At 32.7% G+C, this 27,917-nt stretch overlaps 2 protein-coding genes across 3 annotated transcripts in view; one reads left to right on the top strand and one right to left on the bottom strand.

The window, feature by feature from the left end:
• Positions 1-27,917, bottom strand: part of LOC145725031 (SRR1-like protein) — a 253,363-nt gene that overhangs the window by 111,126 nt on the left and 114,320 nt on the right. The gene's annotated exons all lie outside the window — the stretch shown is intronic.
• Positions 42-27,845, top strand: LOC145725027 (protein vav-like). 2 transcript variants are annotated; one of them, XM_081973548.1, is made up of 14 exons: positions 42-246; positions 295-553; positions 3,450-3,625; positions 4,806-4,856; positions 5,242-5,407; positions 10,003-10,203; positions 10,258-10,377; positions 14,256-14,534; positions 18,364-18,539; positions 18,605-18,811; positions 24,034-24,231; positions 24,775-24,933; positions 25,366-25,552; positions 27,601-27,845. In XM_081973548.1, exons 2-14 carry the CDS (start codon positions 338-340, stop codon positions 27,649-27,651), a joined length of 2,187 nt encoding a protein of 728 aa, XP_081829674.1. In that variant the 5' UTR covers positions 42-246; positions 295-337; the 3' UTR covers positions 27,652-27,845. The 2 variants fall into 2 exon arrangements, with proteins under 2 accessions (XP_081829674.1, XP_081829673.1); XM_081973547.1 differs by having other exon boundaries at positions 44-246; positions 24,031-24,231.

The raw sequence follows: 27,917 nt of genomic DNA, 5'->3' as shown, positions 1-27,917 counted from the left end.
GGATTTTTGATAAAATAAAATATTTTTATATGCAGTAGTATATTAATTTTAATACAATTTGCATAACCTCAATTTGTTTGTATTTCCAATTCGTTATAATTTAGGACATTTCTGCGATAACTGTCTACGAATATGAGCAATAATTTATTTGAATTATTTACCGCAGTGTGGATATTTTAATATATTTAATGAAAAGTAACCAAAATGCGTTTGTATTAGTGATATTTCAACCGTCAAAGTAGATAGGTAAGTAAAAAATTCCTTTTATGTTTTTAGTTATTTTATTATTTTTAGTATGTAATTTTAACAACAATTAGTAAGTCGTATAGTGGAAATAATGGCAACAGCTTTAGACGAAGAATATATGCCTATGTGGCAGGAATGCTTGGATTGGCTTTTACGATGGAAAATTATACCACAGCAAACGAATTGTACTATAACCGACTTACCACAAATACTAAAAGATGGCGTTCTGTTGTGCAAATTGCTTCATAAAATGGATGAAAACTCTATTGACATGGAACAGGTCTTCACAAATCCTACAGACTCGGAGGTATTTCTTCACATTTTTTCTCTGTATGGTTCAATATTACATCGCTAGTGATTCTGTAAGAACCTTGAAATGTACTTTGTGACGTAGTAAGAGACATTTCAATTTGATAACGTACGTGGAAGTGTAAAGTCGAAGAACGCAAATTACTGATTTCACAGGTTTCGGCCTTTCTCGGCCTCTGTCAGTAATGCGAGTAATTTTCGGTCAATAATGTCAAAAAAGGCTGTTTTGAATCAGAAATCACTAAAACACGATTAGGTTTATCAAAAAGTAAAAAAGTAAAATATTTCTGACAAAGTGATTCTTGTACCAAATGAGTAGCCTTTTTCAAAAATATCATTTTTAGCTTTTTGTCACTTTTCTTCATTTTTTCACATTTAAATTATGACAAATAATATATATTTTGAGATGAGAAAAATGATGCAAATCTACAGATATTATTATTTAAACAATTTGTAATTTACTAGTAATTTCAATCCAATTTCAAAAGTACTTTTTTGTCATGTTTTAGAAACTGTAAAAGAAACGATGTTAATTCTTGCAAATTCTAGGCAAGGTTTGACAGTTTTGACGATCAGACAATAAAAAAGACAATCAGGGATAAAATCGCCTGTAAAACCCACTTGGAGTGAGAAAATGACTGTTTTAAGAACATTTTTAGAATCCTCGTTAAATTGTCTGTCTAGTAACCTGAAAAAACACTACAAAATTTGGTACAATCAGGGTGAAAAGCGGTATTAAAATTTAAACTGCCAGAAACACAGTTAAAGTCAGTCAGGGACAAAATCGCTTGTAAAACCCAGTTGGAGTGAGAAAATTACTGATTAAAGCACATTTTTGGAATCCTCATTAAATTTCCTATCCACTAGCCTAAAAAAACACTACAAAATTTAGTACGGTAAAAAAGAAAAGTGGTGACAAAATTTAAACTGCCAGAAACACAGTTTTAAAAGACACTCAGGGACAAAATTGCCTGTAAAAACCACATGGAGTGAGAAAATTACCATTTTAAACGCATTTTTGAAATCCTCAATAAATTTCCTATTCAGTAGCCTGAAAAAAAAAACACTACAAAATTTGGTGCATTAAAAAAGAAAAGTGATGACAAAATTTAAACTGCCAGAAACACAATTTAAAAAGACAGTCATGGACAAAATTGCCTATAAAACCCACTTGCAGTGAGAAAATGATTGTTTTAAGCACATTTTTGGTATCCTCATTAAATTTTCTATCCACTAGCCTAAAAAAATACTAAAAAATTTGGTGCAGTGAAAAAGAAAAATGGTGACAAAATTTAAACTGCCAGAAACAGAGTTTAAAAAGACAGTCAGGGACAAAATCGCGTGGAAAACCCACTTGGACTGAGAAAATGACTGTTTTAAGCACATTTTTGGAATCCTCAATAAATTTCCTATCCACTAGCCTGAAAAAAAACACTACAAAATTTAGTACAGTAAAAAAGAAAATTGGTGACAAAACTTAAACTGCCAGAAACACAGTTTAAATAGACAGTCAGGGACAAAATCGCCTGTAAAACCCACTTGGAGGGAGAAAATGAATGTTTTAAGCACATTTTTGGAATCCTCATTAAATTTCCTATCCACTTACCTAAAAAACCACTACAAAATTTAGTGTATTAAAAAAGAAAAGTGGGTACAAATTGTAAACTGCTAGAAACACAGTTTAAAAAGACAGTCAGGGACAAAATCGTCTGTAAAACTCATTTGGAGTGAGAAAATGGCTGTTTTAAACACATTTTTGGAATCCTCATTAAATTTCCTACCCACTAACCCAAAAAACACTACAAAATTTGGTGCAGTAAAAAAGAAAAGTTGTGACAAAATTTAAACTGCCAGAAACACCGTTTAAAAAGACAGTAAGGGACAAAATCGCCTGTAAAACCAAGTTGGAGTGAGAAAATGACTGTTTTAAGTACATTTTTGGAATCCTCATTAAATTTCCTATCCACTAGCCTGAAAAAACCATTAAAAAATTTTGTGAAGTAAAAAAGAAAAGTGGTGACAAAACTTAAACTGCCAGAAACAGAGTTTAAGACAGGCAGGGACAAAATCGTCTGTAAAACCAAGTTGGAGTGAGAAAATGACTGTTTTAAGTACATTTTTGGAATCCTCATTAAATTTCCTATCCACTAGCCTGAAAAAGCATTAAAAAATTTGGTGAAGTAAAAAAGAAAAGTGGTGACAAAACTTAAACTGCCAGAAACACAGTTTAAAAAGACAGTCAGCGACAAAATCGCCTGTAAAACCCACTTGGAGGGAGAAAATGACTGTTTTAAGCACATTTTTGGAATCCTCATTAAATTTCCTATCCACTAGCCTGAAAAAAAAACAATACAAAATTTAGTACAGTAAAAAAGAAAATTGGTGACAAAATTTAAACTGCCAGAAACACAGTTTAAAAAGACAGTCAGGGACAAAATTGCGTGGAAATCCACTTGGAGGGAGAAAATGACTGTTTTAAGCACATTTTTGGAATCCTCATTAAATTTCCTATCCACTAGCCTGAAAAAAAAACAATACAAAATTTAGTACAGTAAAAAAGAAAATTGGTGACAAAATTTAAACTGCCAGAAACACAGTTTAAAAGGACAGTCAGGGACAAAATCGCTTGTAAAACCCACTTGGAGTGAGAAAATGACTGTTTTAAGCACATTTTTGGAATCCTCATTAAATTTCCTATGAATTCTGTCTCACTCAACTCACTATAAACAGAAGAGAGTTAGGGCACATGTCTCTTTCTACGTCACATATGCTTAGCTTAGTTAAATTTGAAACATAAATCAAAATGATAAATAACAAATTACCATATTGTATGTGTATTTGTCTGTACTTATATTAAAGAATAATTGTTAATAAATTTTTATTTTCTTTTTTAGTACGAGTGGTCGAAAAATGTTCGCTTGTTCCTAATCATTTGTCACAAAACATTTGGTTTGAACCCGGATGATCTCTTTAAAGTGTACATGCTAACTAGGCTAGGCAATTTTGAAAAAGTCCTGTACAGTTTGTCAGCTTTGTCACAAAGCAAAAAAGCTTTGCAAACTGGAATCATGTAAGTTTGTACTTATTTTTACAACTAACATTTTTTCCTGTCAAATTAAATAATTTATTAAAAATGCCTGTTAAATTAAAAAAAAAATGTTGTTATTAGTTAATAAATTCAAAATCGGCAGTTTAAAATTGCTGCTAAGTATTTTTTGGTATATTTTATGATAACTCAAATATTTCAATGACTACTTAGTAAACATACCAGCAAAAAAAATAAACATTTTGACAAAAATTTATACATTTTTCTTGTAAAGTTGGTGATTGGTTTTAGAAACACTCTGGATATACAGTGCGTTTTTTTTAACGCGCAACGTAGGATTTTACGTGTTAAATTTTTAAGCCCATGTTAGACCATTTTATTTTGGAACTACAAGTCTATAACTTGACGGGTGTGTCTTTAGTACCCTGAAGCTTAAGTAAGTCTACCAATTTGGTCTAAAAAGTGATTAAAAACTGGAAAAAAATCATTTTTTTTCGAAAAGATTTTATCGTTCCATACTCCCTGTATGCATTGTTGTTCCTTGTTGTTTTTATACTGGCAGGGCAGGTAGCAGGTAAAGTGACATATTTTGACTGCATCACGACCCGACATCTTTTGAACGTCAAAAGGGCATTTTATGATTGTTTGGAATACTATTTGGCTTCAAACGGAGGTCACTTTGAACAATTCACTTATAAAAATACTTCTTTTGTTCTTAACTTTCTTGATATAAAGTTAATGATCACCCTGTTTTACTTTCTACGCCAAATTTTACCTGCTACCTGCCGTGCCAGTATCAAAAACAACAAAGAACAACAATGCATACAGGGAGTATGAAACGACAAAACCTTTTCGAAAAAAGATGATTTTTTGCAAGCTTTTTAACACTTTTTAGGCCGAATTGGTAAACTTACTTAAGCTTCAGGGTACGAAACAGCCACCCGTCAAGTTTTATACTTGTAGATCCAAAATAACATGGTCTAACATGGGCTTAAAAATTTAACACGTGAAATCCTATGTTGCGCGTTAAAAAAAACGCACTGTATTATTACGTTAGTCACCAAATTTTTTAAAATGTTAATAAAATTAATTCTACTTTAATGTGTTTCTCAAAATGCTTGATAAATAAATTTTGATTCATTTTGTAATCTGTTAAAACACATATTTTATGAGATGTTTGATAAGTTAATGAAATTTTTTTTAGGGGTTTTACCGAGGGTTTTACCGTTCCCAACGCAGTCAAGAATTGCAGCAAGTAAGTTAATATTTGTAATTTTATTAAAATGCAAATTCTAATACTATTTTCCATTCATTCATTACTATTTTTAATACAATATCATATAATAATGCCTGTATGAATCATATTAATAACAATGAATAATCGTTAACACTATATTATAGTAGTATAAGTTAAAATAGCACTTTACTATTTATTTAAAAAAAAGCATTTTTCAAAATGTGTAAATTTAGTATTACCCATCCAAAAACATATTTCTGGATGAAAATCTATCCATTTTAATTTTCAAATTTCTCATCCTTGTTTGTATAGCAAACTACGCTAATTTTTACAAAAAACTAAGGTAAATATTTTCCCATGTTAGGTAAAAAGCACAATTATTCAACAAATATGTTTATTGCAGAATGCTAAACGAACCATTATGTAACAGAGATCGTATAATAAAGGAACTGATCGACTTTGAGAAAAAAACTGTAAAGCGATTGTCTACGCTAAAAAAAGAGTTACTCTTGCCTCTACAAGACTGCTTGAAACCGTCTTACCACGCATGCATATTTTATAAGGTTGAGGTAAGTCGTTTTAGTAATAATTTTGATGATTTTGACATTGATTGTTGAGTGAAATTCTTGAAAGAGTGAAAGAAGACATTTCAATTTGACAGGTGACTGCAGTCTAGAGTCCGGATTTGAGAATATGCCTGGCATATACCCGGCTGCTGTACAAATTTAACTTTTTAAATATTCCAATAAGTATATGCCAGGGGTAAGTCTGAGAATGGAAAATTGGTCTCTATAGTATAGTTTGTTATAAATTGAAAACAGTTCCGTAAAATAGTTACAAGATATAACACACTATGTCAAACTGAATGATGAGAATAATGAAAATATAGTATAAACTATAAATGGATATAAGAGACGAAAAATGTGATGATGTCTTGTTTTAAAACCTCCCATTTTCATTCAGCCGTTGAGCTTATTCAAGCACAGGAAGATTACAACGCGTAAACCAAACAAAAACTATAAAAAATCCAAAAAAAAAAAACAAAATTTTGAAATTTCAGCCTACAGCAGTGTTATTTTTAGATTCACGAGAAACATGCCTGGCACATGAACTAAAGGGACAAAGTAATATGCCAGGCACGTAATGGAATATACTTTCATATACTGGGCACATATCTGGCATGTATTTGTGAATATGCCCCTGTCTGAGTGCCACTAATATTCCAGGCATACAATTTTGCTATGTGGGTACAAGGTTTCAAATGCCTTAAAAGCAGTCCAGAAACTTCAATGCTCTTAAAACGGTCGAAACACTTTCCAAATGCTCTTGTCTAAAGAGGTTTTAAAACACTACAGAAACTACAAAATGCTTCTCAAGCAGTCGGAAGCATTTCAAAACAGTCTAAAAGCTTCCAAATGCTCTGTTTTTCTCTAGTCTGGAAGCTCTCAAAATACTTCAAAACTCTCTAAAAGTTTCTGTATGCTTTTAGAGCAGTTTAAAAGGTTCCAAAAGTTTCTAGAACCGTCTACAAGGCTTGAAATGTCTTAAAAGTAGTCCAGAACCTTCAATGCTCTTTAAACGGTCCAAACACCTTCCAAATGCTTCTAAAGTAGTCTAAAAAGGTTTTAAAACACTACAGAAACTTCAAAATGCTTCTCAAGCAGTCGGAAGCCTTTCAAAACAGTCTAGAAGCTTCCAAAAATTTTTGGAACTCGCTAAAAGCTTCCGTATGCTTCTAAAGCAGTCGAAAGCCTTCCAAAAGTATTTAGAACAGTCTTAAAGCTTCCAAATGCTCTTCATCTAGTCTGGAAGCTCTCAAAACATTTCAAAACTGTCTAGAAGTTTTCGTATGCTTTTAGAGAAGGTTCGAAAAGTTTCTAAAACCGTCTACAAGGTTTCAAATTCCTTAAAAGTAATCCAAAACCATCAATGCTCCTAAAGAGAACTTTCAATGCATTACAGAAACTCCAAAATGCTTCTAAAGCAGTCCTTCAAAACTGTCTAGAAGCTCCCAAACGATTTCCAAGCAGTCTAAATTTTCCAAAAAATTCTAGAACCGTCTAAGAGTTTCCAAATGGCTCTAAAGCATTCCAGAACCTTCAACATGCTCTTTAAACTGTCCAAAAACCTTCCAAATGCTCCTCAAATAGTTGAAAAACAATTTAAAAGTTTCCAAAACAGTCTAAAACCTTCCGTATGCCTCTAAAGCAGTTTAAAAGCTTCAAAAAATGTCTAGAACTTCAAAAAAACTCAAAAAAGTAAAAAAAATTGCATCTCTGAAAGAGTTTTGTGCTTTTTTATAGATTTGTATGCTTTTTTGAGGCAAATAATTGTTTTTTTCACGAATTTGGAGCTTTTTAATCCGGACTCTATTTAAGAAAGTTTGGAAAATAGTCGGTTCCGCAACAATGCATAATGTGACTAAAGAATTTATAAGTAATTTTAGAAAAATTATTAATTTGGCAACATTGCAAAAATTTACAAAATAGTCAGCAAGACAATACTGTGAAAATTTGATAATAAGTTTAAAAAATGGAAGTTTGACAAACCTGTAAAAGTTTGGTAAAAAATTAGAAAAATGGTCAGTTTGACAACGCTGCAAAAATTTGATAGTAAATTAGATAAATGGTCAGTTTGGCAACACTGTACAAATTTGGTAATACAGTCGAAAAATGGTCAGTTTAACAACTGTAAAAATTTGGAAAAAAAGTAAAAAATGGCCAGTTTGACAACAAAAATTCGGTAAGAAATTAGAGAAATGGTCAGTTTGAGAACACTGTAAAAATTTGGTAATTTAGTAGAAAATGGCCAGTTCACCAACACTGAAAAAATTTGGAAATAAAGTAGAAAATGATCAGTTTGATAACACTGTAAAAATTTGGTGATACAGTAGAAAAATGGTCAGTTTAACAACACTGAAAAAATTTTGAAATAAAGTAGAAAAATGGTCATTTTGACAAGAAAAAATCCGGTAATAAATTAGAGAAATGGTCAGTTTGGCAACACTGTAAAAATTTGGTAATTTAGTAGAAAATGGCCAGTTCAACAACACTGAAAGAATTTGGAAATAAAGTAGAAAATGGTCAGTTTGATAATACTGTAAAAATTTGGTGATACAGTAGAAAAATGGTCAGTTTAACAACACTGAAAAAATTTGGAAATAAAGTAGAAAACTGGTCAGTTTGACAACACTTTTGAAATTTCGTAATAAAGTAGAAAAATTGTCATTTTGACAAGAAAAAATCCGGTAATAAATTAGAGAAATGGTCAACAAAAAATTACAAAAAATTTGGTAATACAGTAGAAAAATGGTCAGTTTAACAACACTTTAAAAATTTCGTAATGCAGTAGAAAAATTGTCCGTTTGACAACAAAAATTCAGTAGTAAATTAGAGAAATGGTCAGTTTGAGAACACTTTTGAAATTTCGTAATAAAGTAGAAAAATGGTCAGTTTAACAACAAAAATTCTGTAATAAAGCAGAGCAATGGTGAATCTGAGAACCCTGAAAAAATTTGGTAATACAGTAGAAAAATGGTCAGTTTAACAAAACTGAAAAAATTTGGAAATAAAGTAGAAAAATGGTCATTTTGACAAGAAAAAATCCGGTAATAAATTAGAGAAATGGTCAGTTTGGCAACACTGTAAAAATTTGGTAATTTAGTAGAAAATGGCCAGTTCAACAACACTGAAAGAATTTGGAAATAAAGTAGAAAATGGTCAGTTTGATAATACTGTAAAAATTTGGTGATACAGTAGAAAAATGGTCAGTTTAACAACACTGAAAAAATTTGGAAATAAAGTAGAAAACTGGTCAGTTTGACAACACTTTTGAAATTTCGTAATAAAGTAGAAAAATTGTCATTTTGACAAGAAAAAATCCGGTAATAAATTAGAGAAATGGTCAACAAAAAATTACAAAAAATTTGGTAATACAGTAGAAAAATGGTCAGTTTAACAACACTTTAAAAATTTCGTAATGAAGTAGAAAAATTGTCCGTTTGACAACAAAAATTCAGTAGTAAATTAGAGAAATGGTCAGTTTGAGAACACTTTTGAAATTTCGTAATAAAGTAGAAAAATGGTCAGTTTAACAACAAAAATTCTGTAATAAAGCAGAGCAATGGTGAATCTGAGAACACTGAAAAAATTTGGTAATACAGTAGAAAAATGGTCAGTTTAACAAAACTGAAAAAATTTGGAAATAAAGTAGAAAAATGATCATTTTGACAAGAAAAAATCCGGTAATAAATTAGAGAAATGGTCAGTTTGGTAACACTGTAAAAATTTGGTAATACAGTAGAAAAATGGTCAGTTTAACAACACTAAAAATTTCGTAATAAAGTAGAAAAATGGTCCGTTTGACCACAAAAATTCAGTAGTAAATTAGAGAAATGGTCAGTTTGAGAACACTTCAAAAACTTGGAAATAAAGTAGAAAATGGTCAGTTTGATAACACTTTTGAAATTTTGTAATAAAGTAGAAAAATAGTCATTTTGAGAACACTGTAAAAATTTGGTAATACAGTACAAATATGATCAGTATAACAACACTGTAAAAATTTGGAAAAAAAGTAGAAAATGATCAGTTTGATAACACTTTTGAAATTTCGTAATAAAGTAGAAAAATTGTCATTTTGACAAGAAAAAATCCGGTAATAAATTAGAGAAATGGTCAACAAAAAATTACAAAAAATTTGGTAATACAGTAGAAAAATGGTCAGTTTAACAACACTTTAAAAATTTCGTAATGAAGTAGAAAAATGGTCCGTTTGACAACAAAAATTCAGTAGTAAATTAGAGAAATGGTCAGTTTGAGAACACTTTTGAAATTTCGTAATAAAGTAGAAAAATGGTCAGTTTAACAACAAAAATTCTGTAATAAAGCAGAGCAATGGTGAGTCTGAGAACACTGAAAAAATTTGGTAATAAAGTAGAAATATGGTCAGCTTGGCAATACTATAAAAAATGTGGTAATAAATTGGAAAAATGATCAGTTTGACAACACTGATTAGGGATTTTAAATATACTATAGTTGTACATCTGTAGTATGAGGAAACCCATGGTTTATATGACAAAAACATATCCTAAAATGCATTTTGGTCACGACAACCAAAACATCCCATAGAATTAGTAAATTACTAATAATTTCTGTTGTAATTTAAGGAGATGCTTGAACTTCATACGTCATGTTTATCAGAACTGACGAATTCGGAGAAAAATTCAGTACTGAAAATCAGTAGACTGGTCGAACAATACCAAGAAAAATTTCTAATTTACGGTAGTTACTGTGCCAATTTAAGCCATGCTGGTTCTTTGATAGAAACGTTACGTACCGAGCACCCAAATTTTGATCGGATGGTTACAGTAAGTTGCAAAAATATGTTTCTATACTTGTGTATTAAAATTGTACGAAAACAGATGTACGAAAAGCGAGCTGAAAATGGAAAAGCCAATTTGCTGGAAGAAATCCTGCAAACAGAAGCGAATAATGCAGGAAAATATAAAATGATTTCAGAGAGACTTTATGAAGAATCAAAGGTAAGAGAGACTAAACATAATAAGTATATTATTAAACAAGGTTTAGACAGAAGCTTTTATTGACCGTATGTTAAGATTAAATCCCGAGGAGCAAAGCGTTGTCTAAACCGTGGATAATGTAGCGTTTTTTCCACTATTAACAAAATTTAGGATAACAACATGAAGAGACAACCTTTGATATCAAATGTGAACGATTTATGCAAAAACGCGTCATTTGACAGATTTTGTTGATGCTTTTTTTGCCTTTTTCTTTCTTCTATTTTTGTATGGTTTAACTAGTTTTTTACAAAACTTTTCATGTTTTTAAAAATAAACTAAACTAATAACTGATTTGACAAAAAATTGCTATATTGAAGTCTTCTGAAAGACAAAAACATGTTGCAAAATGTATAAGTATCAATTTAAAAATTTAAACTGACCAAAAAATTTCCAAATACTCCTGAAGAGGTCTAAAAAAAATTGATAACATTCCAAAACACTATAAAACGCCTTGCAAAGCTTACAAAGCAGCCTAGAAGCTTCTAAATATTTTTAGAACAGTCTAAAAGCTTCCAAATGCTTTTCAATTTATCTAGAAACTCTCAAAAGCTTCCGTATGCTTCTAAAGCAGTTTAACAGCTTCCAAATGTTTCTAAAACCGTCTACAACGTTTCAATTATCTTAAAGGCAGTCCAGAACCTTCAAGGCTCTTTAAACTGCCCAAACACCTTCCAAATGCTTCTAAAGTAGTCTAAAAAGGTTTTAAAACACTACAGAAACTCCAAAATGCTTCTCAAACAGTCTAAAGCCTTTCAAAATATTCTCGAAGCTTCCAGAAGCATTTAGAACAATTTAGAAAAAATTTCAAGGCAGTCTAAAAGCTTCCGTATGCTTCTAAAGTAGTTTAAAAGCTTCCAAAACTTTAAATTCACATGTCTTAAAAGAAGTCCAGAACCATCAATGCTCCTAAAGCAGTCTAAAAAGATTTAAAAACACTACAGAAACTCCAAAATGCTTCCCAAGCAGTCTAAAGCCTTTCAAAATATTCTAGAAGCTTCCAGAAGCATTTAGAACAGTCTAAAAGATTCCAAATAATCTTCAACTAGTCTTGAAGCTCTTAAAAAATTTCAAGGCAGTCTAAAAGCTTCCGTATGCTTCTAAAGTAGTTTAAAAGCTTCCAAAACTTTAAATTCACATGTCTTAAAAGAAGTCCAGAACCATCAATGCTCCTAAAGTAGTCTAAAAAGATTTCAAAACACTACAGAAACTCGAAAATGCTTCTAAGCATTTCAAAACCATTTAGAACAGTCTAAAAGATTCCAAACGCTTTTCAACTCGTCTAGAAGCTCCCAGAAGATATTCAAGCAGTTTAGAAGCTTCCAAAAAATTTTGTGAACCGTGTAAGAGATTCCAAATGCTTCTAAAGCACCAGAACCTTCAATATGCTGTTTAAACAGTCCAAAAACCTTCCAAATGCTCTCAAGTAGTACAAAAATCTTTTGAAAGTTTTCAAAACAGTTATAATCTTCCGTATGCTTCTAGAAGCTGCCTAGAAGCTTCTAAATGTTTTTAGAACAGTCTAAAAGCTTCCGTATGCTTCTAAAGCAGTTTAACAGCTTCCAAATGTTTCTAAAACCGTCTACAAGGTTTCAAATATCTTAAAGGCAGTCCAGAACCTTCAAGGCTCTTTAAACTGCCCAAACACCTTTCAAGTGCTTCTAAAGTAGTCTAAAAAGGTTTTAAAACACTACAGAAACTCCAAAATACGTCTAAAACCTTCCAAAACAGGCTAGAAGCTTCCAAAAGCTTTTAGAACACACTAACGGCTTCTAAATAGACTTTAACTAGTCTAGAAGGTCTCAAAAAATTTCAAAGCAGTCTAGAAGCTTTCGTATGCTTCTAAAGCAGTTTCAAAGCTTTCAAAAGTTCAAATTCACATGTTTTAAAAGTAGTCCAGAACAATCAATGCTCCTAAAGTAGTCTAAAAAGATTTCAAAACACTACAGAAATTCCAAAATGCTTCTAAAGCAGTCGGAAGTCTTTGAAAACAGTCTAGAAGCTTCCAAAAGCATTTAGAACAGTCTAAAAGATTCCAAATAATCTTCAACTAGTCTTGAAGCTATTAAAAAATTTCAAGGCAGTCTAAAGGCTTCCGTATGCTTCTAAAGCAGTTTAAACGCTTCCAAAACTTTAAATTCACATGTCTTAATAGAAGTCCAGAACCATCAATGCTCCTAAAGTAGTCTAAAAAGATTTCAAAACACTACAGGAACTACAAAATGCTTCTCAAACAGTATAAAGCCTTTCAAAATATTCTAGAAGCTTTCAGAAGCATTTAGAACAGTCTAAAAGATTCCAAATAATCTTCAACTGGTCTAGAAGCTCTAAAAAAAATTTAAGGCAGTCTAAAAGCTTCCGTATGCTTCTAAAGCAGTTTCAAAGCTTTCAAAAGTTCAAATTCACGTCTTAAAAGCAGTCCAGAATCTTCAATGCTCCTAAAGTAGTCTAAAAAGATTTCAAAACACTACAGAAACTCCAAAATGCTTCTCAAGCAGTTTAACAGCTTCCAAATGTTTCTAAAACCGTCTACAAGGTTTCAAATATCTTATTAAAGGCAGTCCAGAACCTTCAAAGCTCTTTAAACTGCCCAAAAACCTTCCAAGTTCTTCTAAAGTAGTCTAAAAAGGTTTTAAAACACTACAGAAACTCCAAAATATGTCTAACCTAACCTTCCAAAGCAGGCTAGAAGCTTCCAAAAGCTTTTAGAACACTCTAATGGCTCCCAAATAGTCTTTAACTAGTCTTGAAGCTCTCAAAAAATTTCAAGGCAGTCTAGAAGCTTTCGTATGATTCTAAAGCAGTTTAAAAGCTTCCAAATAATCTTAAACTAGTCTAGAAGCTTTTAAAAAATTTCAAGGCAGTCTAAAGCTTCCGTATGCTTCTAAAGCAGTTTCAAAGCTTCCAAAAGTTCAAATTCACATGTCTTAAAAGCAGTCCAGAACCATCAATGCTCCTAAAGTAGTCTAAAAAGATTTCAAAACACTACAGAAACTCCAAAATGCTTCTAAAGCAGTCGGAAGTCTTTGAAAACAGTCTAGAAGCTTCCAAAAGCATTTAGAACAGTCTAAAAGATTCCAAATAATCTTCAACTAGTCTTGAAGCTCTTAAAAAATTTCAAGCCAGTCTAAAAGCTTCCGTATGCTTCTAAAGCAGTTTAACAGCATCCAAATGTTTCTAAAACCGTCTACAAGGTTCCAATATCTTAAAGGCAATCCAGTCCATTCAAAAAAAATTTGCATCTCAAAGAGTTTTATGCTTTTTTGAAGAAAATAGCTTTGCTTTTTTTCACGACTTTAGTGCTTTTTAATCCGGATTCTACTAATTAGCCTCTGTCAAGTCAGTGTATATTTTATATGTCTTAATAGACATTGACATTATTATTTACCTAGGTCAATAATATTTCCTTCTTTGTTTCGTGTTTCTGCCAGACTATAGTCTATCCGGCGAACCTACGGAGTAATAAAAGCGAAAATTAGGACGGGTTGACCCGCCCCGTCCATTAGTATTGGTCTATATCCGGTCCGTTTTACAATATAATATTTTCTTCTCTCTCTAATATAAGGACTTCTCGGGTCTCATGTCTCGATTCACTTTTACGTACCTGTTTTACAGTGTAATGCGGGTCGACCAAAGTTGCCGCCCATCGAATTTTATTACTCCGTAGGTTCGCCGGATAGACTATAGAACTAGAGATTAGACTCTGTTATTGACCTAGGTCAACAATGACCATTAAGGTAGAGAAAACTAATTTTTCGAGTTACTAATCGGTCAATAATGGATATGTTTATCATGTTAGTAGTGGAAAAAATTGATTATTTAATTAACGGTTTGTTATTTAGGAAGGAATGGAACGTGTAACGTTAAAACGCGTTCATGAAACCATTCTAGACATATGTGTTTACCTGAACGAAATGAACAGAAGTGTGGAACACCTAAGCCAAATTCTTGATATTGAGAGGAAAATCATTAAATTAAATGAGGCGAATTGCAGACTGGCTCATTATGGCAATATAATCAAAGTCATGCAAATCAGATTAAAATCAAGCGTACAAGAAAGGTTCAAAAAGAGGCGTATGTTTGTATTTGATTTATGTGTTTTGTTATGTGATATTTTAGAGGTAAGTAGGCATGAAAATACAATTTTTTCACTTTGCTTTGTTCATATTTTTTTCATCGTTTAAATGAAATCGGTACTTACTGTCTTTGAAATAACCAATTCAACAAAAGTTGCGTTAACAAAGCGGCTAAGAAATTATTATTGTCAAAAATATACAACGCGCAAAATGTGATAATTCTAGTAATGGGGGTAAATTTGGAAAAGTTAAATTTAGTGTGACAGAAAATTTAGGTACCAATTTTACCAGTAAATTTCAATTTGACCAGAAATGTATGGGTCCATTGCTTGAAAGGTATCTTGATAGGTAATGGCTGTCATTAATTTCATTTAAGTCATGTTTGGTCAATATTGTCAAAATGAAATCCTGAAAAATAAAGACTATAAATAAAATGCTGATTTTATTCGTTTTATATTGTTTTAAATATTTTGGTTTATCAATAATAAAATAAATAAAGTAAAATTTTTCTCACAAAGTGATTGTTGTACCAAGTGAGTAACAATTTTATAATTTTTTTATGAACAAGTAGACTTTTCTAAAAAAAAAATTGCATATTTTTTGAGATGAGAAAAATGAGGTAAATCTGAAGAAATCATTATTTAAACAATTTGAAATTTACCAGTTATTTACTGACAGTTTCACGTCTTGTTTCGAAAATTGTAAGAAGTCTGTAATTTGTGCAAATTCTAGGCAAAATTAGACAGTTTTGACATTGGTCACAGATATCACGTGGTTTTTAAAGGATAATTTAGCTAGGCAGTCATGTGACCACTGTCATAAACTTCAGAAGCACGTTTTGTATCGAATACTACATGAAAACTTTTTCAAACTCTGATTTTTGCAACTTCTGAGCATAATTTGACAGTAAAAGAAAATTGCTTGTCAAACATACTTGGAGTGAGAAAATGACAGTTTTAAGCACATTCTTGAAATCCTCATTAAATTTCCCATCTAATAACATGAAAAACACTACAAAATTTGATAAAGTTAAGAAGAAAAACGGTGTCAAAGTTTGAATGTAGTTTAAAAGGACAGTCAGAGACAAAAAAAACCCACTTGGAATGCGAAAATTACTGTTTTAAGCACATTTTTGGAATCCTCATTAAATTTCCTATCTGATAACCGGAAAAGATACTACAAAATTTGGTAAAGTCAGGGAGAAAAGCGGTATCAAAGTTTGAACTGCCAGAAACACAGTTTCAAAGAAGAGTCAGGGACAAAATCGCCTGTAAAACCCACTTGGAGTGCGAAAATTACTTTTTTAAGCACATTTTTGAAATCCTCATTTAATTTCCTATCTGATAACCGAAAAAGATACTACAAAATTTTGTAAAGTCAGGGAGAAAAGCGGTATCAAAGTTTGAACTGCCAGAAACACAATTTGAAAGAACACTCAGGGACAAAATTGCCTGTAAAACTCACTTGAAGTGGGAAAAATATTATTTTAAGCACATTTTTGGAATCCTCATTAAATTTTCTATCCAATAACCTGAACAAACTCTAAAAGATTTGATACAGTCAGGGAGAAAAGCGGTATCAAAGTTTGAACTGCCAGAAACACAGTTTGAAAGGAGATTCAGGGAAAATATCGCCTGTAAAACCCATTTGGAGTGAAAAAAATGATTATTTTAAGCAAATTTTTGAAATCCTCATGAAATTTCTCATCCAACAACCAGAAGAACACTACAAAATTTGGTAAATTCAAGGAGAAAAGTGGTGTCAAAATTTGAACTGACAGAAACCCAGTTTGAAAAAACAGTCAGAGCCAAATTGCCTGTAAAACCCATTTGGAGAGGGAAAATTACCGTTTTAAGCACATTTTTGGAATCCTCATTAAATTTCCTATCTGATAACCGGAAAAGATACTACAACATTTGGTAAAGTCAAGGAGACAAGTGGTGTCAAAGTTTGACCTGCCAGAAACACAGTTTGAAAAAACAGTCAGGAACAAAATCGTCTGTAAAACCTATTTGGAGTGAAAAAATGACTATTTTAAGCAAATTTTTGGAATCCTCATTAAATTTCCCATCCAACAGGCTGAAAAACACTACAAAATTTGGTACAGTCAGGGATAAAAGAGGTGTCAAAGTTTGACTTGCCAGAAACACAGTTTGAAAGGACAGTCAGGTACAAAATAGCCTGTAAAACCCATTTGAAATAAGAAAAGGACTGTTTTAAGCACATTTCTGAAATCTTCATTAAATTTCTTATCCAATAACACGAAAAAATAAAATTTAGTACAGTCAGGGAGAAAAGAGGTGTCCAAGTTTGACCTGCCAGAAACACAGTTTGAAAAAACAGTCAGGAACAAAATCGCCTATAACACCCATTTGGAGTGGGCAAATTACTGGTTTAAGCACATTTTTGGAATCCTCATTAAATTTCCTATCTGATAACCGGAAAAAAAACTACAAAATTTGGTACAGTCAGGGACAAAAGAGGTGTCAAAGCTTGTACTCTCAGAAACATAGTTTGAAAGAACAGTCAGGGAGAAAATCTTCTCTAAAACCTATTTAGAGTGAAAAAATGACTAGTTTAAGCACATTTTTGGAATCCTCATTAAATTTCCCATCCAACAACCAATAAAACACTACAAAGTTTGGCACAGTGAGGGACAAAAGAGGTGTCAAAGTTTGACTTGCCAGAAACCCAGTTTGAAAGGACAGTCAGGTACAAAATAGCCTTAAAACCCATTTGAAATAAGAAAAGGACTGTTTTAAGCAGATTTCTGAAATCCTCATCTAATTTCTTATCCAATAACATGAAAAAACACTACAAAATTTAGTAAAGGCAGGGAGAAAGAAGGTGTCAAAGTTTGACCTGCCAGAAACACAGTTTGAAAAAACAGTCAGGAACAAAATCGTCTGTAAAACCTATTTGGAGTGAAAAAATGACTATTTTAAGCACATTTTTGGAATCCTCATTAAATTTCCCATCCAACAACCTGAAAAACACTACAAAGTTTGGTACAGTCAGGGATAAAAGAGGTGTCAAAGTTTGACTTGCCAGAAACACAGTTTGAAAGGACAGTCAGGTACAAAATCGCCTGTAAAACCCATTTAAAATAAGAAAAGGACTGTTTTAAGCAGATTTCTGAAATCCTCATCAAATTTCTTATCCAATAACATGAAGAAACACTATAAAATTTAATAAAAGCAGAGAGAAAAGAGGTGTCAAAGTTTGACCTGCCAGAAACACAGTTTGAAAGGACAGGTCAGGAGTGGGAAAATTACTGGTTTAAGCACATTTTTGGAATTCTCATTAAATTTTCTATCCAACAACCTGAAAAAACACTACAAAATTTGGTACAGTCAGTGAGAAAAGCGGTGTCAAAATTTGAAGAAAAATTTCACCGGTAAACTACAAATACCGTATTTCAGACAGTTAATATTTACTTTACCAATAATTTACCCATCACTAGATTCACACAGAGATTCCATGGATAGAGGAAATCTAAAAAGTACGTGAAAAGACTGTAATAGGTCTGTTCGCAGAACGAATCTCCAACTAATAATCAGAGGAATCTGTTCAGCTATTGGCCATTACCCTTAAAATGTCAATGTCACGTGAGCATTCAACCAATAAAAGCCAACAATTTCCGATTTTCAGTTGGATACCAGTTTGAAACTGCCTCTACGAACAGACCTACTATTCTTTTCATTTCATCAACCATGTTGCCAATTTTATAAAAAAAAATTTTGTTGATAACACAAAACAGTTAAACTTACTCTGTTAAGAATTAGGGTGTGATAACGTACTGAAGAGCTTGGACTTATTTCCAATACACCCTGTATAAGTGAAATAGTCTAAAAATTTTTGTTTTCATTTGCAGAATAATGACTGTGTATACTTTGATCTATTACATACATGGAAATTAAAGTGGAGAATGGCAGGTCCCAGCCACAATAACATAGTGTTGACTATTGATGACCGCTCAATAGCCTACGTCATTGTAACGTCATCGAACGAACATAGGAACGCAATTATTGATGCAATAAAACAAGCTCAGTAAGTCCAGCCTAATTGAATTTGTGGCATCTGATTTACTATACAAAAACACTTTTTGGTTTCAGAAGCAGTTGTGATCATAACTTGTTAAAGAAACTCAATCACAACTTTCAACCTTACACGTTTGTTAAGCCAGTTAAATGTGACTTTTGTCACAAATACCTTAAAGGAGTAATTTTTCAAGGATACCGTTGTCTGAAATGCAATTATGTCACGGATAGACAATGCATATTTAGTAGCAATATTGCACGATGTAAACAACTAGCTTCATGGTATGTTCCATTTTATTTTATATAAAATATTATTAAGAAAGATGTGTCTCTCACGAGATTAGGAAAGTTTTGAAAATTTGACAACATAGTAAAGTCAGTAAATAGTATAGTCTCTAACTGTTTAAGAGCATATTGTTAGGGATTGGCGCCTACTATGCTCGATACTGACCAAACGAGTACTCGATTCGGAAAAGATTCCATGCGCCGGAACATGGCCTGGCGCGTGTTATAAAAGGTCGCCGTTAGAACCGACACATCTGCAAGATAGATAGTGTCAAGAAGACAAAGAACGACAGGAATAGAGTAACGCAAAACTATTAGACGTCGAGAATAAGTTGCCTTAGAGCAAACAAACGACAGCAGAGAAGCCAGTTTTACAGTAATCACCAGAACCAGAATCAACAACATCAAACCTCCTCAAAACATACGACGGTCAAACTCTAATCGCTCAACGAAGCACTAGTAGCTGCTACAGAACATCGTTTTGGGGATCGGCAGAAGAAAGGAGTTTATCAAACCCGATTAAAGGCACGACAGCAGAAACCCGGTGAAAATTTACAAGAGTTTGAAGCCTTGTCCATTTGGCTTATCAGCAGTTTCAGAAGAAATCCAAAAAGAATTTGTGACACAGTACCCTGTAGACGGGATTAGAGATCCGGTGGTAAAGAGAATGATAAAGATGTTCAAGGGGAGCAACTTCAGTGAAGTGTTGGGAAATGACTTAAAGCCAAAGGCCAGTCCACACAGATCATGTCTAACCATTAGAGTGGAGTGTATTATCAATACGGACGTTCCGCTCTCCCACGAGGAACGTACAATCATCCAGCAGGAATCAGTAGAAACTCCTCCATCTGAAAACATTGTCAGATAAATGGAATTGTCCGATAAATGGAGTCCCGATCAGGTTTGCTGTTGCAACGTGGCAAGAAATCACTAGCAAAGGCCTGACGTTTAACTTTGAGCTCATTGGGACTCCCTTGTGGTTAAGTTGCGAAAAGGAGCATGGGAGAGCGTTGATGGAAAAGAGATAAGAAAGCAGCTGACGTCCACGTACAAATTCCAAGTCCAACAACGTCCAAGTAAATTTGGCCAAGACGTGAAATTATGGTCCACTTGTACAGCTAACCAAGGACCACAGACCAGATCCCCGAGACCTGTAAAACAGTACAACGTAGGACTGCCATTTGAAGGTTTGACCATAAATGTCACTTGTCCTTTTTCTGAGACAGAGTACATTCTTGTTGCCGTGGACTACTTTAGCAAATGGCCTGAAGTGTTTACTATTCCAAATCAGAAGCCAGCACAGTCGTCGAAAATGTTTTCAGTAGCTTTGGTTGGAGTTACATTCTGAGCAGTGGCAAAACTTTGGTTCCAAGCTCTTCCGGAGGCTCTAAATCCTCAGTCGGATGGTATGGACGAAAGGTTCAATAAGACCATAGAGCAACAAGTCAAAAGTTGTCGACCAAGATTGGAAGGATTGGGACCAGCATATTCTGCTCTTCTTGATGGCGTATAGAGCAGCAACCCACAACTCAACATTTGATCGGCTTCCATGTGTTTGGATCTCCTACAGGCCAAAGCAAGGACAGTGAGGACTACGTTGACGAGTACTACAAGAAAGATCGCTGGAACATCCATGAGCTTGTCGGGGAAAGTTTGAATTTAACTACTGACCAGATGAAAGCTCGTTATGACCTTAAAACCAATCCTGGAAGGTTCCAAAAGGATGATAAAGTTTGGTTGTTTAATCCTCAAAGGAAGAAAGCCAAATCACCGAAATTGACCGGTTTGGAAGGGACCTTACTTTTAAAACACTACAGAAACTCCAAAATGCTTCTCAAGCAGTCTAAAGCCTTCCAAAACAGTCTAGAAGCTTCCACAAGCTTTTAGAACACTCTAAAGGCTTTCAAATAATCTTTAACTAGGCTAGAAGCTCTCAAAAAATTTCAAGGTAGTCTAAAAGCTTCCCAAAATTTCAAATTCAAATGTCTTAAAATCAGTCCAGAACCTTCAATGCTCCTAAAGTAGTCTAAAAAGATTTCAAAACGCTACAGAAATTCCAAAATGCTTCTAAAGCAGTCTTTCAAAACAGTCTAGAAGCTTCCAAAACCATTTAAAACAGTCTAAAAGATTCCAAATGCTTTTCAGCTAGTCTAGAAGCTTCCAGAAGATATCAAAACAGTCTAGAAGCTTCCGTATGCTTCTAGAGCAGTTTCCAAAATTTTCTAAAACCGTCTGCAATGTTTCAAATGCCTTAAAGGCAGTCTAGAACCTTCAAGGCCCTTAGAAACTGTCCAAACACCTTCCAAATGCTCCTAAAGTAGTCTAAAAAGGTTTCAAAACACTACAGAAACTCCAAAATGCTTCTCAAGCAGTCTAAAGCCTTCCAAAGCATTCTAGAAGCTTCCACAAGCTTTTAGAACACTCTAAAGGCTTTCAAATAATCTTTAACTAGGCTAGAAGCTCTCAAAAAATTTCAAGGCAGTCTAAAAGCTTCCCAAAATTTCAAATTCAAATGTCTTAAAGCAGTCCAGAACCTTCAATGTTCCTAAAGTAGTCTAAAAAGATTTCAAAACACTACAGAAATTCCAAAATACTTCTAAAGCAGTCGGAAGTCTTTCAAAACCGTCTAGAAGTTTCCAAAAGCATTTAGAACAGTCTAAAAGGTCCAAATGCCTTTCAACTAGTCTAGAAGCTTCCGTATGCTTCTAGAGCAGTTTCCAAAATGTTCTAAAACCATCTACAAGGTTTTAAATGCCTTAAAGGAAGTCCAGAACCTTCAAGGCCCTTAGAAACTGTCCAGACACCTTCCAAATGCTCCTAAAGTAGTCTAAAAAGGTTTCAAAACACTACAGAACCTCCAAAATGCTTCTCAAGCAGTCGAAAGCTTTCCAAAAGAGTCTAGCAGCTTCCACAAGCTTTTAGAACACTCTAAAGGCTTTCAAATAATCTTCAACTAGTCTAGAAGTTATCAAAAAATTTCAAGGCAGTCTTAAAACTTCCCAAAAGTTCAAATTCAAATGTCTTAAAATCAATCCAGAACCTTCAATGCTCCTAATGTAGTCTAAAAAGATTTCAAAACACTACAGAAATTCCAAAATGCTTCTAAAGCAGTCGGAAGTCTTTCAAAACAGTCTAAAAGTTTCCAAAAGCATTTAGAACAGTCTAAAAGATTCCAAATGCTTTTCAACTAGTCTAGAAGCTCCCAGAAGACATCAAAACAGTCTAGAAGCTTCCGTATGCTTCTAGAGCAGTTTCCAAAAATTTTCTAAAACCATCTACAAGGTTTCAAATGCCTTAAAGGCAGTCCAGAACCTTCAAGGTCCTTAGAAACTGTCCAAACACCTTCCAAATGCTCCTAAATTAGTCTAAAAAGGTTTCAAAACACTACAGAAACTCCAAAATGCTTCTCATGGAGTCTAAAGCTTTCCAAAACAGGCTAGAAACTTCCACAAGCTTTTAGAACACTCTAAAGGCTTGCAAATAATCTTCAACTAGTCTAGAAGCTCTCAAAAAATTTCAAGGCAGTCTAAAAGCTTCCCAAAAGTTCAAATTCAAATGCCTTAAAAAAAGTCCAGAACCTTCAATGCTCCTAATGTAGTCTAAAAAAATTTCAAAACACTACAGAAATTGCAAAATGCTTCTAAAGCAGTCGGAAGTCTTTCAAAACAGTCTAGAAGTTTCCAAAAGCATTTAGAACAGTCTAAAAGATTCCAAATGCTTTTCAGCTAGTCTAGAAGCTTCCGTATGCTTCTAGAGCAGCTTCCAAAAGTTTCTAAAACCGTCTACAAGGTTTCAAATGCCTTAAAGGCAGTTCAGAACCTTCAAGGCTCTTTAAACTGTCCAAACACCTTCCAAATGCTCCTAAAGTAGTCTAAAGCCTTCCAAAAGAGTCTAGAAGCTTCCACAAGCTTTTAGAACGCTCTAAAGGCTTGCAAAAAATCTTCAACTAGTCTAGAAGCTCTCAAAAAATTTCAAGGCAGTCTAAAAGCTTCCCAAAAGTTCAAATTCAAATGCCTTAAAAGAGTCCAGAACCTTCAATGCTCCTAATGTAGTCTAAAAAGATTTCAAAACACTACAGAAATTCCAAAATGCTTCTAAAGCAGTCGGAAGTCTTTCAAAACCGTCTAGAAGTTTCCAAAAACATTTAGAACAGTCTAAAAGATTCAAAATGCCTTTCAACTAGTCTAGAAGCTTCCAGAAGATATCAAAACAGTCTAGAAGCTTCCGTATGCTTCTAGAGCAGTTTCCAAAAATTTTCTAAAACCATCTACAAAGTTTCAAATGCCTTAAAGCCAGTCCAGAACCTTCAAGGTCCTTAGAAACTGTCCAAACACCTTCCAAATGCTCCTAAATTAGTCTAAAAAGGTTTCAAAACACTACAGAAACTCCAAAATGCTTCTCATGGAGTCTAAAGCTTTCCAAAACAGGCTAGAAACTTCCACAAGCTTTTAGAACACTCTAAAGGCTTGCAAATAATCTTCAACTAGTCTAGAAGCTCTCAAAAAATTTCTAGGCAGTCTAAAAGCTTCCCAAAAGTTCAAATTCAAATGTCTTAAAATGAGTCCAGAACCTTCAATGCTCCTAAAGTAGTCTAAAAAGATTTCAAAACACTACAGAAACTCCAAAATGCTTCTAAATCAATCGGAAGTCTTTCAAAATAGTCTAGAAGCTTCCAAAAGCATTTAGAACAGTCTAAAAGATTCCAAATGCTTGCAACTAGTCTAGAAGCTCCCAGAAGATATCAAAACAGTCTAGAAGCTTCCAAAAAATTTTAAAATGCTTAAAGAGTTTCCAAATCCTTCAAAATGCTCTTTAAAGAGTCCAAAAACCTTCCAAATGCTCTTCAAGTAGTTCAACAAAATTTTTCAAAACAGTCTAAAATGTTCCGTATGCTTCTAAAGCAGTTTGAAAGCTTCAAAAAATGTCTAGAAGTTGAACTCAAAAAAGTTGAAAAATTTTGCATCTCTAAAAGAGTTTTGTACTTTTTTAAAGATTTTTATGGTTTTTTTGAGAAAAATGATTTTGCTTTTTCTTCACGATTTTAGTGCTTTTGCTTTTAGTCACATTCAAAACGCTTACCTGATGTCGATTACATCGTTACGTCATCCTGTTTTAGTTTGATTTTTCGTATACGTGTTACAGTACATAATTGAAATGCTGTATTTTAACAACAATGACCAATTTCGCCCATCAAAATCATGGTTATGTTATTTTAGCAGGATTCATGCTGATAAATCGTACATTAATAATGATCCGCTGAAAGAATATAGTGATTTGTGGTATGTCGGTGAAATGGATACAAAGATTACTGCTGAGAAGCTACAAGATAGGGAAACCGGAACATTTTTGGTTAGAAAACGTCAGGAAACCAATTTGAAGGCAGGAAACTGGTTTCATAAATATTCCATCAGCTTACGGTAATTCTCATCTAGTAAATACATAATGTAGTATATAAAAAAACCGTTTTCATTATACTTCTTTGAAAACCCTATATTTTCATCTCTATTAAGAGTAACAGAAAACGCAGTTTTTCTGTGCGCCCGCACGGAAAATTTTTTCCGTGCGCTCATTTAAAATGCTGAGTAAATGATGAAGATATTAAATTTAAGATAATTTATAAGCAGGCAAATATTTAGCACAAACCTGCATTGTCATTTAATCTGTAAATGCTGGAATATTTGGATATATTTCCGCAGTATTTCTTGATGTTTTATAGACATTGAATGACGGTGATAACTTACAACAATTAAATCACCTTTGAACTACTTTAAACTAGTCATAGAAATGATCAGTTATGTAATTTTTTCTCAAGTCTGGTTTTAATGCCTTCGTTTTCATAGAAGTGTAATGAAAAATATCGTTAATAATTCGTCCAAAAATAGGTTTTCCGTGCTAGCATTGGTCATACGCGCACGGAAAAAGCTTTATTTTTGTACTCCTAATGAAATATACCATTTCAGGTGCTTTGACTCGATAAAACATATAGCAATCTTTTACAAATTTGATCGTGCTGGAAACAAATATGTATGGTCGGTAAATATAGAAAAACGATTTTTCGAAAGTATAGACGATTTGATCAAGTTTTATCAAAACCACAGCTTGAGAGAAGTGTGTCCACGGTAAGATTGTCTAAAAATCATCTAAAACTGTAGTGATATTTTTTCTACTCGGGTGCGGTGGAAAAGTGCACTTTTCCGCACTCATTTGAGTGCGGGAACGAGTACTTAAAGATACTTTTTCGCATTGCAAGATTAATTTACAATAAATGAATAAACTTGCAATTTTATATTTGTAGAGCGAAAAGTTACTTTTCCGCACTCATTTTATTTTTCAAAAAAAAAAAAACATTTAAATTAAAAAACCATAATTGTATATTTGATGTCTCAATTAAGAATACACTTTTAATCCGCTTTGCGTCGTTCGGGCAACTGGCAGTCTCATGCGGGAAAGTACCACTTTCCGCACTTGTTAGATAAATAACTATTAACTGCATGGGAATAAACGAAATATGCTTGATCTGAAATTTGCTAATTTGTTTTAATTGTATTTAGTTTGCGGTCAGCAATTAGCCTGTTGTATCCATTATACGAGTTGAGAGGAATTGTGGTTGAACTTTACGAACAGAAGAACGATGAAGAATTAACATTAGTTTTGGGTCAAACCGTGACAGTATTAGAAAAAAATGGACCAATTTCGTCACTTACTGATAGTTTTTGGAAAGGCAGAACCAACAATAAGGTAAATATTTATTTATTTATTTATTTATTGTGTGGATTCTTATCAAATATCAAAATTGTACAAAACTTACTTACAAATATTTAGTTCAGTCCCATAATCAACTGAAGGGTCTTTTACCACTGATACTTTCATTTTTTGGTGTGCATTAGAACCCTTTTTGGAGCAAAAAAATAATGAAAATATTGACAAAAAAATGGCATTTTTTCAATTTTTGAAAGATTGTAACTTTTTTATATGAACTCTTATAGATTTCATTAAAACGCCATTAGAAAGAGGATAAAAAATACTACAAAATGAGCCAAAACTGGCCGCCTCTCTAGCTTTTCATGTTACTGAGATATTAAATTTCAAAAAGTAGTAGTAGAAGACCCCTTATACACCCTCATTCTTTAAATTTTTTTGAAAAATGAATAATTTTAAAGTGCTTTTTTGTACTTATTTCACCTAATTTAAGGTCCTTTGGTATAAATATACCTTTTGCTGTGCATTGGAACCCTCCTGGAGCAAAATAGAAAATTGCACTTTTTGTAAAAATGACATTTTCTCAATTTTTAAATGATTGTAACTTTTTATTTGAACTCTTATAGATTTCACGAAAATGCCATTAGAAAGAGGATAAAAAATACTACAAAATGAGCCAAAACTGGCCTCTCTAGCTCTTCGTGTTACCGAGATATTTAATTTCAAAAAGTAGTAATAAAAAACCCCCATTCTTTCAATTTTTTTGAAAAATGAAAAATTTTAAAGTGCTTTTTTGTACTTATTTCACCTAATTTATGGTCCTTTGGTATAAATATACCTTTTGCTGTGCATTGGAACCCTCCTGGAACAAAATAAAAAATTGCCAAAATTGCACTTTCAGCAAAAACGACATTTTTTAAATTTTTGATTGATTGTAACTTTTTTATTTGAACTCTTATAGATTTCACGAAAACGCCATTAGAAAGAGGATAAAAAATACTACAAAATGAGCCAAAACTGGCCTCTCTAGCTCTTCGTGTTACCGAGATATTTAATTTCAAAAAGTAGTAATAAAAAACCCCCATTCTTTCAATTTTTTTGAAAAATGAAAAATTTTAAAGTGCTTTTTTGTACTTATTTCACCTAATTTAAGGAACTTTGGTATAGTCAAATTTTTACCCTTTGAGAATGACGTCAGGCAGGTGAAAAAACACGCATGTCTGGAATTAGATCACAAGTTTTAACCTACAAATGCTTTGAAAAATTAGTGTGTTCAGAAGGGACTGATGATCAATCGGGATGACACCTGGAAACTGTTTCTTTTCGTACTCAAAAAAGCAGCACATTTAGAACTAGCATTTGGGCTTGCACATTGTAGCGCATTATTTTTATAGCTTTGATATTTGTTTATATCAAAGTGACAGTAAATGTCAACGTTTTTAATTTGACAGGATGACAAAATTAATAACGTGCCTTTTTTGTTAAAATTGTTTATTTCACATGTTTGATATGCGAGAAACAAAGATGTAAAAAGATGACGTCATTCTCAAAAGGTAAAAATCCAACTATATAAATATACCCTTTGCTGTGCATTGGAACCCTCCTGGAACAAAATAAAAAATTGCCAAAATTTCACTTTCAGCAAAAACGGCATTTTTTAAATTTTTGAATGATGAACTTTTTTATTTGAACTCTTATAGATTTCACGAAAACGCCATTAGAAAGAGGATAAAAAATACTACAAAATGAGCCAAAACTTTAAATTTTTTGTAAAAATGAATAATTAAGTGCTTTTTTTGTACTTATTTCACTTAATTTAAAATTCTTTAGTGCATTGGAACTCTTTTGGAGCAAAAAAAAATTGAAAATATTGACAAAAATGGCATTTTTTCAATTTTCGACAGGGTCATACTGGTTATTTTCCTCACGTTATCGAGATATTGAATGTCAAAAAGTAGTTAAAAAAAACTCCTAATACACCCATATTCTTTCAATTTTTTTGAAAAATTGGTTATTTCACTTTAATTTAAGGTTCTTTAGTATAATAATATGCCCTTGGCTGTGCATTTTTATTTTTTTTATTTTAGATCGGATATTTTCCCAAGAATATGATAATCCTGGAAGGCAAACTCATCTGAAAGAACAGAAGCAACAGGAAAAGTGACTAAGTTTTTAATATAAATTGTCAAATTGGAATGACACTAGCTTTTAGCTCTAGAAACTAAAAACTTTAGTTTATCACCATGTTTTTTGATTGAACCTATCTATAGACGAGTCTATGGATATTCACCCTGTATAATAAAATGACAAAAAAACTTGAATCGTTATAAATTAGACATTTTTTTATTTGTTCAGCAACCTTTTTAAACAGTTGATGTCCAAAATGTATAGGAGTGTGCAAAAT

The sequence above is a fragment of the Ips typographus genome, linkage group LG2, assembly GCF_016097725.1.
Source record: "Ips typographus isolate SLU linkage group LG2, UJ_Ityp_2.0, whole genome shotgun sequence".
NCBI lineage: Eukaryota > Metazoa > Arthropoda > Insecta > Coleoptera > Curculionidae > Ips > Ips typographus.
The sequence above is the reverse complement of the archived record's forward strand: the minus strand, read 5'-3'. Positions and strand labels throughout refer to the sequence as shown.

Coding starts and splice junctions, on each gene's coding strand:
- LOC145725027 (XM_081973547.1), top strand. CDS start 338: ATGGCAACAGCTTTAGACGAAGAATATATGCCTATGTGGCAGGAATGC. Junction 10,204..10,257: donor ATTTTGATCGGATGGTTACA/GTAAGTTGCAAA, acceptor GTACGAAAACAG/ATGTACGAAAAGCGAGCTGA. Junction 24,934..25,365: donor TTGAGAGAAGTGTGTCCACG/GTAAGATTGTCT, acceptor AATTGTATTTAG/TTTGCGGTCAGCAATTAGCC.